The 11527-nt window shown below is 57.5% G+C and overlaps 1 protein-coding gene across 1 annotated transcript; it reads left to right on the top strand.

The window, feature by feature from the left end:
* Positions 1–3034: 3034 nt before the first annotated feature.
* NSFL1C (NSFL1 cofactor) lies at positions 3035–9498 on the top strand. The gene is made up of 9 exons (XM_064391242.1): positions 3035–3193; positions 3875–3972; positions 4517–4591; positions 5664–5829; positions 6170–6262; positions 6925–7034; positions 7436–7573; positions 8058–8222; positions 9142–9498. The coding sequence occupies exons 1-9, from the start codon at positions 3092–3094 to the stop codon at positions 9302–9304; spliced, it is 1110 nt and encodes a 369-aa protein (XP_064247312.1). The 5' UTR covers positions 3035–3091; the 3' UTR covers positions 9305–9498.
* The last annotated feature ends 2029 nt before the right edge of the window (positions 9499–11527 follow it).

Raw genomic sequence — 11527 nt, 5'->3', positions numbered from 1 at the left:
GCCAGCAAGCAGAGGCTGCCTGGGCTGCTCCGCGCCGCCGGCCCCGCTGTGCCCTCAGTGCCCTGCGCCGGGGCTCCTGCTGCACACCGGGGATCAGTGCTGCACACCGGGGCTCCTGCGGCACACCGGGGCTCGGTGCTGCACACCGGGGCTCCTGCTGCACACCGGGGCTCAGTGCTGCACACCGGGGCTCAGTGCTGCACACCGGGGCTCCTGCTGCACACCGGGGCTCCTGCGGCACACCGGGGCTCAGTGCTGCACACCGGGGCTCTGCTGCACACCGGGGCTCCTGCTGCACACCGGGGCTCCTGCGGCACACCGGGGCTCAGTGCTGCACACCGGGGCTCCTGCTGCACACCGGGGCTCAGTGCTGCACACCGGGGCTCAGTGCTGCACACCGGGGCTCAGTGCTGCACACCGGGGCTCCTGCTGCACACCGGGGCTCCTGCTGCACACCGGGGCTCCTGCTGCACACCGGGGATCAGTGCTGCACACCGGGGCTCCTGCTGCACACCGGGGCTCCTGCTGCACACCGGGGCTCAGTGCTGCACACCGGGGCTCAGTGCTGCACACCGGGGCTCCTGCTGCACACCGGGGCTCAGTGCTGCACACCGGGGCTCCTGCTGCACACCGGGGATCAGTGCTGCACACCGGGGCTCCTGCTGCACACCGGGGATCAGTGCTGCACACCGGGGCTCAGTGCTGCACACCGGGGATCAGTGCTGCACACCGGGGCTCAGTGCTGCACACCGGGGATCAGTGCTGCACACCGGGGCTCGGTGCTGCACACCGGGGCTCCTGCTGCACACCGGGGATCAGTGCTGCACACCGGGGATCAGTGCTGCACACCGGGGCTCAGTGCTGCACACCGGGGATCAGTGCTGCACACCGGGGCTCAGTGCTGCACACCGGGGCTCGGTGCTGCACACCGGGGCTCCTGCTGCACACCGGGGATCAGTGCTGCACACCGGGGATCAGTGCTGCACACCGGGGCTCAGTGCTGCACACCGGGGATCAGTGCTGCACACCGGGGCTCAGTGCTGCACACCGGGGCTCCTGCGGCACACCGGGGCTCCTGCTGCACACCGGGGCTCGGTGCTGCACACCGGGGCTCCTGCTGCACACCGGGGCTCGGTGCTGCACACCGGGGCTCTGCTGCACACCGGGGCTCAGTGCTGCACACCGGGGCTCCTGCTGCACACCGGGGCTCGGTGCTGCACACCGGGGCTCAGTGCTGCACACCGGGGCTCGGTGCTGCACACCGGGGCTCCTGCGGCACACCGGGGCTCCTGCTGCACACCGGGGCTCCTGCTGCACACCGGGGCTCAGTGCTGCACACCGGGGCTCCTGCGGCACACCGGGGCTCCTGCTGCACACCGGGGCTCAGTGCTGCACACCGGGGCTCCTGCTGCACACCGGGGCTCCTGCTGCACACCGGGGCTCCTGCTGAACACCAGGGCTCCTGCTGCACACCGGGGCTCAGTGCTGCACACCGGGGCTCCTGCTGCACACCGGGGCTCGGTGCTGCACACCGGGGCTCCTGCTGCACACCGGGGCTCAGTGCTGCACACCGGGGCTCCTGCTGCACACCGGGGCTCAGTGCTGCACACCAGGGCTCCTGCTGCACACCGGGGCTCCTGCGGCACACCGGGGATCAGTGCTGCACACCGGGGCTCGGTGCTGCACACCGGGGCTCCTGCGGCACACCGGGGCTCCTGCTGCACACCGGGGCTCGGTGCTGCACACCGGGGCTCCTGCTGCACACCGGGGCTCAGTGCTGCACACCGGGGCTCCTGCGGCACACCGGGGCTCCTGCTGCACACCGGGGCTCAGTGCTGCACACCGGGGCTCCTGCTGCACACCGGGGCTCAGTGCTGCACACCGGGGCTCAGTGCTGCACACCGGGGCTCAGTGCTGCACACCGGGGCTCCTGCTGCACACCGGGGCTCCTGCGGCACACCGGGGCTCAGTGCTGCACACCGGGGCTCTGCTGCACACCGGGGCTCCTGCTGCACACCGGGGATCAGTGCTGCACACCGGGGCTCCTGCTGCACACCGGGGCTCAGTGCTGCACACCAGGGCTCCTGCTGCACACCGGGGCTCAGTGCTGCACACCGGGGCTCCTGCTGCACACCGGGGATCAGTGCTGCACACCGGGGCTCGGCGCTGCCCGTCCCAGTGTTACAGACACGGTGCCCGGTGCTGCCCGCTCTAGTGCTCAGTGCTGCCCATACCGGAGCCAAGCGCTCCGTTCCCCTTGCCCGGTGCCCGGTGCTCGGTACTGCGGGCCCAGTTCCCGGTGCCTGGTGCTCGCTACCCGATAGTGGTGCTCCGTGTCCAGTGCCATGTGCCGGTGCTCGGTGCCTTGTAGCCTGTACCCCGTGCCCAGTTCCCGGTTCCCGGTGCTCTGTGCCCGGTGCCCTGTACCCCGTGCCCAGTGTCTGGTGGTCTGTGCCCGGTTCCCGGTTCCCGCTCCGGTGCCCTGTACCCCGTGCCCGTTTCCCGGTTCCCGGTGCTCTGTACCCCGTGCCTGGTTCCCGGTGCTCTGTGCCTGGTGCCCGTTTCCCGGTACCCTGTACCCCGTGCCCTGTTCCCGGTTCCCGGTGCCCGGTTCCCGGTTTCCGGTGCCCGGTACCCCATGCCCGGTTCCCGGTTCCCGGTGCCCGGTGCCCTGTATCCCGTGCCCGTTTCCCGGTTCCCGGTTCCGGTGCCCGGTTCCCGGTGCCCGGTTCCCGTTTCCCGATTCCCGGTGCCCGGTGCCCGGTGCCCGGTTCCCGGTGCCCGGTGCCCGGTTCCCGGTTCCGGTGCCCGGTTCCCGGTGCCCGGTTCCCGTTTCCCGATTCCCGGTGCCCGGTTCCCGGTTCCCGGTTCCCGATTCCCGGTTCCCGGTGCCCTGTACCCCGTTCCCGGTACCCCGTGCCCGGTTCCGGTGCCGGGCGGGTGCGGTGCCTCCTCCCGGCCGCCAGGGGCCGCTGTGTGCGGTCCGGGCTCCGCGCGTCGCGCCGGGTGTTTCCGGCCGGGCGGGTTTGGCGGCGCACGCGGGGGCGGGGCGGGGCGGCCCGGCGCGGTTTGGGCGCTGCACCGCGGCAAGATGGCGGAGCGGGAGGAGGCGCTGAGGGAGTTCGTGGCCGTGACCGGCGCCGAGGAGGAGCGAGCGCGCTTCTTCCTCGAGTCCGCCGGCTGGGACCTCCAGGTACCTTCGCCGCTGCCCTCTGCGCTCCCCGGCCCGCTGCGGGGATCGGCGAGCCGGGCTCGGAGGCCGCGGCGCTGGCGGGGCAGCGCCGTGCCGGAGCTCGGTGTCCCGCAGGCTCGGGCCTCGCCCCCTCCGTCGCCGCGCTCAGCCCTGGCGGCGGGGCCGTGGGCTGGCTGAGCCTGAGGCCCCTCCTGGTTCTGTCGTTCACTTTGTAGCGCGAGGCGAGGGCGGTGGGCCCGGGCTTTGCCGGGTTGTGTAGGTTTTACTCGAACGCTGGTGGGGCTGTCGGTGCTGTCAGCAAACAAACTGAGGGCGAGTCAGCCTCCATCCCGACCTGCTCCTGTCCTGCTCCTTCTCACACCGGCTGTGTTAAATTCCGAGTCTGCTCATGGTGGCACAAAAGCTGCACTTTCAGAGGAGTAATTTTGGCCTAACTCCTGTGTAAGTGCTGCAGAAGAAGGGCCCTGACAGGGAGGGTGACACCCCTGCAGCAGCGAGTGTCCTGCCATGACACAGCCAAACAGCACAGCCTGCCGAGGCCTCTGCCAGGAGCTGCAGCAGGGGAAGTGACAGGAGGTGTCCTTAGGGTGAGGTGCCTCAGGAGCTCCAGCGTGGCAGATGCTTCAGCTGGGTGCTTTGTGTGCCTTTTTCCTGAGCAGCTTTGGTGGTTTTCCTTTCCAGATTGCACTTGCCAGTTTCTATGAGGACGGGGGTGACGAGGACATCCTGACCCTTCCCCAGCCCACCCCCAGCTCCATATCCAGAGGCACTGGAGCCAGGTGAGGAGGCAGCACAGCACACACACTCTCTAAAGCACGGGCTGAGTTCATTTGCAGGAGGAGTAGCTCTGTGGTTAGGTTTGCTTCACCTTGTGTGGCTCCCCAGAAATGGTGAGAACCTGAGAGTTTGTACATCACAGGCCTGGCTGTTGCTGCACAGCCCAGCCAGGGGTCAGTTAGGAAAACTTGCCTCAGTGCTCAGGAAAAGCTTGGTTTATCTTTTACACTAAAACAGTCTGATAGTGACCTTCCATTTAAGCAGATCATTTCTCTGCAGGAAGAATATTTTCTCCCTTTGTGTGACACCTGAGCTGATCGAGCTGAGCATTTTACAAAACAAAAAAGTGAATTTTACCTTGCCAAGTCCCTTTGTAAGGGCATGCTGTCCAGCCCCAAAGAGGAGCTGCTGCCTTTGTCATGAAGGAAGAGTTCTCGGGTCAGGAGCAGCTGAACAGAGCCCACCTTGCAGAAGGAGCCTGTGGCAGCTGGGATGCTCCAGCAGGGAGTGTGTCTGAGGCTGACATCCTTTGCTGGGTTTTTGCAGTGACCACCGAGTAACCTCGTTCAGAGACCTGGTGCATGCACAGGAGGAGGATGATGAGGAGGAGGAGGGACAGAGGTGAGTTTGCAGCTGAAGGCTCAAATGTTTATCCCTTCTGGGTGGACTTGCAGCTTCTTTGGGAAAGCCAGGTTTACACGGATGTGAAGTTCCTGTCATGAAACATTTGAGGTTGGACAGGGCAGGTTTGTCAGAGCACAGCCTGTGCACAAGCACGTGCTCAGCTGTGTAGCACCAGCTCTCAGCACTGAGAGAAAGCCTCAAGTGGGATGTGGAAAGCCTGGGTTAAGAATAGAAAACAGCCCAGATCCTCATTTGTGTCCACAGGGAATGGAAATGTGGGAATTATGCAGAGATTGGTTTTCTTACAGCTGGGGTTTTGGGGGTTTATTTTGGTCAGGGTCTTGGTTTTGGGTTTTTGTTTTTAGGTGTTGCTTAAGGGTAAAGTAATGGAGTGTGGAGTCAGAAATAAAAATGTAGGGCCTATTTCCAGGGGAACATGGAGTATTAGGAGGACAGTGTCCTACAGTGTCAGCTCTAAGTAGTTAAATACCCTCAAGGCTGACGGGCAAGGCAAATGGGATGGAACTGATGTATCTGCAGGGGTGGCTGTGCCTGGATGGGCCCTGGTCTGCAGGCAGCTGGGCTCACTCTGTGTTACAAGCCATCTGGAAGCTAATAAACCCAATCTTCCAGAAGTGCTTAATTGCACTTCACTGACTGTGCATCCACTGCTTCCAGTTGAGATCCACCCTTTGTGTGGCGTGAACGTGTGCCTTCCCTCAGAATCCATGGATGTTGCCCTGGCAGGTCAGAGATTTGCTGGAGGCCTTGCTCAGCTGGGTAATGGAGCTGCACTGGTGTTTACAGCTGGGCTGGTCCCTCTGGGCTGCTCCTCTCCCCAGCTCTCAGCATTGTTACCACTTTGTTGCTGTTGATCCACGGGTAATCTACAGGAATTGACACAAAAAGAAAGTCTTTGCAGCACAGGAGCTTGCAGGAGGCTGCCGTGGGCGACACACTGGTGGTGTGTCAGTGTTTGTAGATGCAGGGGTTTCACTGAGCTGCCCAAGCACCAAGAGAGCCCTGATCCAGCAGGCAGGGCTGGCAGGAGCTGGGTGCTCTCTCTCAGGTTTTACGCCGGCGGCTCAGAGAGGAGTGGCCAGCAGATCGTGGGTCCTCCGAGGAAGAAGAGCCCCAACGAGCTGGTGGAGGATCTGTTCAAGGGAGCCAAGGAGCACGGCGCCGTGGCCGTCGACCGCGCCGCCAGGAGCGGCGGCGAGGCGAGCAAGCCAAAGGTGAGCAGGGAGGGAAGAGTTCTTGCTTCTGTTCCCCGTTTCAGTTAAGGTTCCACTCTGCCAGCTGTTGGGTATTGAGGAGTCCTGGGATTATCTCAGCAGCTAAGTTGGACTCCTCTTAGTGCAGCTCCATTTTGTGTGTCAGAGTGGCAAGAAAAGCCGCTCTTGTGCCACATTTATTAACTTGCTGAGGCTGTCACTGCCTGCAGGGCAGGAGATGTTGCTGATGCCATGAAGTTCCCCTGCTCAGGGACATGCTCCCCACGGGGGTGGTGGGAGCAGGGAAGCAGCTCTTTGGCCTGTGTGGTTCTGTAACCCTGTGCCTGCCTCTCTCTCCCAGCCTTTTGCAGGGGGAGGGTATCGCCTTGGGGCTACTCCAGAGGAGGAGTCAGCTTATGTGGCAGGAGAGAGGAGACCAAACTCTTCTCAGGATGTGAGTATCTCTGCTTGGGTTTGTAGCTGTCACTCCAGGGATTTCTCTGCTCCAGCTACTGAGCTTGCCAGCCCCAAGAGATACAAAGCTTGATAGAAATTCACAAGGACAGAAATACAGTAAATCCTGCTTCCTGTGGGATTTCCAAGCAGGGAATAATAGATGATTAGGTCTTGGGTAAGCAGGTTTCTGGTGATATTTTAATTAAGAATCTGAGCTTTTCTTAGAAGTGCAGATCAGGAAAAATAGTATGCAAAGAGCATTGGGAAATCAACTCTTCTTTATCCATTATTATATACATCCAATATATATCCATAGATGGGAGCTGACAGCATCAGTTCAAGATTCCCTTGTGCTTGGTTTGTGACCAAAAAATGTCGTGGCTGTGGTGGGAGCCTGGTATAGGCTCCTCACCCAGCACATTCCTGGCTCTTCAGCCATATTTATCCAAAAGGGAATCATGGTGCCACCCTCTAGGAATTGACACCTGACCATTACATAAAAGCCAGTGCTTTGGGGTTTTCCCTTAGCTCAGAGAAACCTGCTGGAATGTTTTTGCACCTTGAAGCTCCTCTGCCCTTCTGAAGCTTTTCACTTTGCTTCAGTTCTTGTTGTCACCAAGATGCTCAGTAAGGCTGATTGTTCTTTTGGGGCTGCTGCAGGTGCACGTTGTACTGAAGCTCTGGAAGAGTGGATTTAGTCTGGATAGTGGAGAGCTGAGGAGCTACCAGGATCCATCCAATGCCCAGTTCCTCGATGATATCCGCAGAGGGTACGTAGTGAGAGGGGAGAAAAGGGACAGCTGTTTCCTGAAACATGAGTGTCTGTGGAATCCAGGCTTCTGAATCCATGGCACATTTCACCTGAGCTTTCTTGCAAGAAATTAGTTACTCTTAATATGGAACATTTGGTTCAGGTAAACAGGGAGTGAGTTTGAAGTAAACAAACATGTTGATATTTGTGTTGAGAATTTCTGATGCATTGTGTCACTGCAGGTGAGGGCCAGGGAGAAGTAACCTTTAATTTGCGTCTGTCAGTGGGGAGGTGTGCATCTGCCCTGTCAGTTAAGCAAAGGCTCTCTGTGCTTCCTGAAATTCCACAGATCTTGGCTTTTTGTCCATGAATTCCTGCTGTGCTGCCTCAGGCAGCTGCCTCAGAACACTCTCTTTGCAGGGAGGTCCCAGCTGAGCTGCGCAGGTTAGCACGGGGTGGACAGGTGAACCTGGACATGGAGGATCACCGCGATGAGGAGTATGTGAAACCTAAAAGTGTCTTCAAAGCTTTTACTGGAGAAGGACAGAAGCTGGGCAGGTGAGAAAATGGTGACACTGCTTTACTACATGTGATGTGGGAGAGTCACTCCAGCCTTGCAAGGTGGAACCTTCTGATTCATCCTGAAAGAGAGGCCCTGAGTGCCTGTGGGATGGGAGGTGTTCCTGTAAGGAAACAAGGCTCACTGATGTACACTGGGAGGTGGCACAGCCTCTCCCTGCCAGGAGCCACATCCCTGGTTTGCAACCTCCATGGTGTGTTGCATTGGAGCAGTGTTTCCAATTCGCACTTCCCCTGTTAACTTGTGGATGTGAGGACCCTTGGCACTAAAGGGGATGGTAGAGTTGAACTTCTAGACAAGTCCCTGCTGACTGGCTGACTCAAGAATTCTGACTTGCAGCTTGCTTGTGGAGGAGCCCTGGTAGCTGGGCCTGGCATGCAGTGAGCTTGCTGCCTGACCTGGCAGCCTGTGGCCGGGTGAGTTTGGTTTCTAACAGCTCACCTTGCGTCTCCCTGTTGGCAGCACCGCGCCCCAGGTGATGGGCACCAGCTCTCCAGCCCAGCAGGCAGAGAACGAAGCCAAAGCCAGTTCTGCCATCGTGATCGATGAGGCAGAGCCCGTCACCAACATCCAGATCCGGCTCGCTGACGGCGGGCGCCTGGTGCAGAAGTTCAACCACAGTCACAGGTATGGCACAGCACAGGCATAGATGGCCCTGCAAGGCAGGGAGCAAGTGCTGAAATCCTGGATAGCCTGCCAGAAGGGGCTCTGGGCATCCTTCTGTACAAGTGAAAGGGAATAAAGTTGTTGTGGTGTTTTTAAGTTGCTCACTGTTGGGTAGGGTTTGCTTTCCAAAGGGGGATAGATTATAGCCAGTGACCCGACACCTGGGAGCATAAGTGATAGCAGCAGAACTTTCCTTGATGTCACCTGCAAAAAACTGATTCTCTTCTAAAGGCTTTGGAAACTGGCAGATAATTAGGAACCTGGTTCAGTTACTCTGACTCAATTTAGGCTTTTTTATGAGGCTGTTCCCTGTGCTGAATGGAGCACCAAGGGATGCTCTTGCCATAATTCTATTCTATAGATGAGCAGAGTTGGCTTAGATATACCACTGTTTAACTCAAAATCTCTTGAAATCCTTCTCACCTTCCTGATCTCGTAATTTATACTCATTCCTCCAGTTTCCATCAGGGTCAAGCTCAGGGCAAAAAGTTACAAAAGCCTCTGCCTGTGACTGAGTTCCAGAAATGGATCCTGTGTCACTGTGTGGCCGCTCACAGGAGCTGAAATCCTCTGGGTTCTGCTGTGTGTGACAAGCTCAGGAAGTGTCAATCTGTTAATTGTTCATAGCAAAGGGTCTGGAGGCTTTCCATTTCAAATGACCCCCTGACAGCACAGACAGAGAGCACCGAGCTGAGCCTGTAGCCCAGAAAGCAGCTGCTGCTATTTCACTGAATAGCAGGTTGGATCAGAACAGCCTGCTGTGGCTGTGGAGAGCAGGAATACAAGTGCAGAGCTGCAGGGCTGCCCACTGTGTGCAGAGCAGTCCCTTGTCCAGGCTGGGCAGTGACAGCACCACCCTGTGTTTGATCCCTTTGGGCAGGATCCGTGACATCCGGCTCTTCATCGTAGACGCTCGGCCGGCGATGGCTGCCACCAGTTTTGTCCTCATGACCACCTTCCCCAACAAAGAGCTGACTGATGAGAACCAGACCCTGAAGGAAGCCAACCTGCTCAACGCTGTCATCGTTCAGCGGCTGACATAAAGGACCCAGCCCTGGCCACACAGCTGCGGCGCACGGGGCCGTCTCCTCCTGCAGGCCCACATCTGCTCCTAGCTCTGGGCTCTTAGGTCTTGGTTGGACTTTTTCTCTTTAGTTGCGTTTCCCATGGGGTTTTTTTGTGATGATGATGATGATGATGATGATCAGTGGACTTTAAAATAAAGAAATGAAACGAATTTGTTTGGAAAGGAGCTGCAGCCTCTTGTGCCCCAGATGCCCCCAGGAGAGTTCAGTTACCTTGTGGATTGAGTTACTGCACTTGGAGAGGGGAGGAAGGCAAGGGGGAAGGGAACTCCAGGGAGCAGTTTCTGTCAGTGGACTGCTCACCACAGTCCTTTCTCTTCTTTCTAGGGACTGCTGTAAAGTACTCCCTTTTTTTTCACACATTAAATATAAGTTCTCTGAGAATGGGTGATCTGATTGTCAGGATAATGGTTCCACTCCTGTAAAAGCATTGTGGGGGATGTCTTTGTGAAAGAGCTCAGTGTGGGGAAAGCTCCAAGATGTGTGAGGTGCAAGGTTTAACACTTCCCATGCTTTTCTGGAGAGAAATCCCTGACTTTCCTTCCTTCAGCAGAACTCTTGGGGCTTTCATTGCAGTCCCCACCTGCTCTGCCTTCGCTTTTTTGACAGGCCAGACTGGCTGCAGGTTTAAATTGCTGTATTGCATTTCTCTGAGAAACCCTGCTGCTGACTTCTTCTTTCCAAGAAGGCACAAAGCTGAACCAGCTTGAAGTGACTGGAAGTAAAAGGCAAACAGAGTCTGTCTTACTGGAAAGCAAGTTCTGTCCTGAGAGGTGAATTATTGAGATGATTGCAACAGCTTGGGTGGGAAAACTCAAGTCTGTAGTACCCTTTGATGTATTTCCTCTCCTCTGCTGAGGACTAACATAGCTGAACTCCTGGAATTCTCCAGCGTTGATGTGTTCTGTTTGTGTTTTGGGCTCAGGTCTCCATCTTTTCCCCTCCTTTGAACAGTATCCAGTGGGTGAATTCCTGACGCCCAGACACGAGGCACTGGTAGCCCTGTCATGGAGTATTGTGCCACGGCACTTTGCAGTGCCCCTCAGCTGCTTCTGTCTTTGTCCAGGCCTTCCGAGCAGAGCCCAGAGCTGTGCTGGGTCGTGGGCTGCAGCCACCTGGGAAGGGCTGTGCTGCTGCCCAGGGCTGGGACGCTCCCTCCCCGTCCTGCCCCAGGCACACCTGAGCCCCACGGCCAGGCTGAGCTGTCACTCCACCCCCTCAGCACTCGGGAACTTCCAGGGGCTCCCCTTGGTGTGACAGAGGGAGCTCGGGAGCAGCCTGGGGAGGGCAGGTTGGGCAGGTTCAGCGTGAGGAACTCGCTTGGCTGCCTGTAGAGCACAAACCAGAGAGCAGCCCTCAGCAAGGGCATTTTTACAGCAGTTTCTCAGCTGAGAGCTGAATTAACTCACAGTTTTCATTACTAAATGGACATAAGTGTGCGTAACAACAAATTTGTAAATTATTGTGAAAATTGTCATTAAAAGCCCACAAACAGGAAAACAGTGTTTGACCCTTTCTAATAACAGCTGCCATCTGTCTCAGATTTTGGATCATGCTCATTGAGGGTGTTTCCTCTTTGGGTTGCTTTGCAAGTAGACTTCTGTGCTAAGCTGTCTTCTACTAGATGAGATTCAACCTCTCAGCAGCATTTTTAAAGATTATTTTTTGTGACAGGAGAGCCTGGGGTTCACCTGCCTGTGCATCACTTACTGGTGATGTGTGATAATCTATATAAACCAGCAGGGACAATTGAGAAAGGGAATTTCCCTCGGAGCTAAAGAGAGTCACAACTGCCTTGTGGAGTTCTTGAATCCTGATCTTCACAGGTGCCATTCTGGGGACTTGGGACAGCATCTTCCAGAGTGCTGGACAGGATGCACCCCTAGACCCAGAAATAAAGTTTATCTAATACAGAAAGGGTGCAGGTTACTTGTCTCCTGTTTCTGCATTTGTTAGCCAGGGCATCAGAGCACCGAGGTGCTGCCCAGCTGCTCTGGGGTCTTTGGATGAACTGGCCACGTTGGTGCCCCCAAATTCAGGGAGTGTTGGCAGCCAGACAGCAACTCCTCCAAGCTGCTGATCCCAAGGGTTTGCTGTGCAGATTCTCACCGATGGCAATTTTCACATCCAGCTTTGCTGCCAGCTCTCTCCTTGCCGTTGGGAGCGAAAGGGGATAAACCC

This window comes from Passer domesticus, chromosome 16, assembly GCF_036417665.1.
Source record: "Passer domesticus isolate bPasDom1 chromosome 16, bPasDom1.hap1, whole genome shotgun sequence".
In the NCBI taxonomy this organism is placed as follows: domain Eukaryota; kingdom Metazoa; phylum Chordata; class Aves; order Passeriformes; family Passeridae; genus Passer; species Passer domesticus.
This window is presented reverse-complemented; position numbering and strand designations above follow the sequence as displayed.

What these genes read in the sequence shown, in the direction of transcription:
- NSFL1C (XM_064391242.1), top strand. Translation starts at nt 3,092, where the DNA reads ATGGCGGAGCGGGAGGAGGCGCTGAGGGAGTTCGTGGCCGTGACCGGC. An exon ending in GAGGAGGAGGAGGGACAGAG is followed by an intron (nt 4,592 to 5,663) that starts GTGAGTTTGCAG and finishes GCTCTCTCTCAG; the next exon opens with GTTTTACGCCGGCGGCTCAG. An exon ending in GCGAGGCGAGCAAGCCAAAG is followed by an intron (nt 5,830 to 6,169) that starts GTGAGCAGGGAG and finishes TCTCTCTCCCAG; the next exon opens with CCTTTTGCAGGGGGAGGGTA.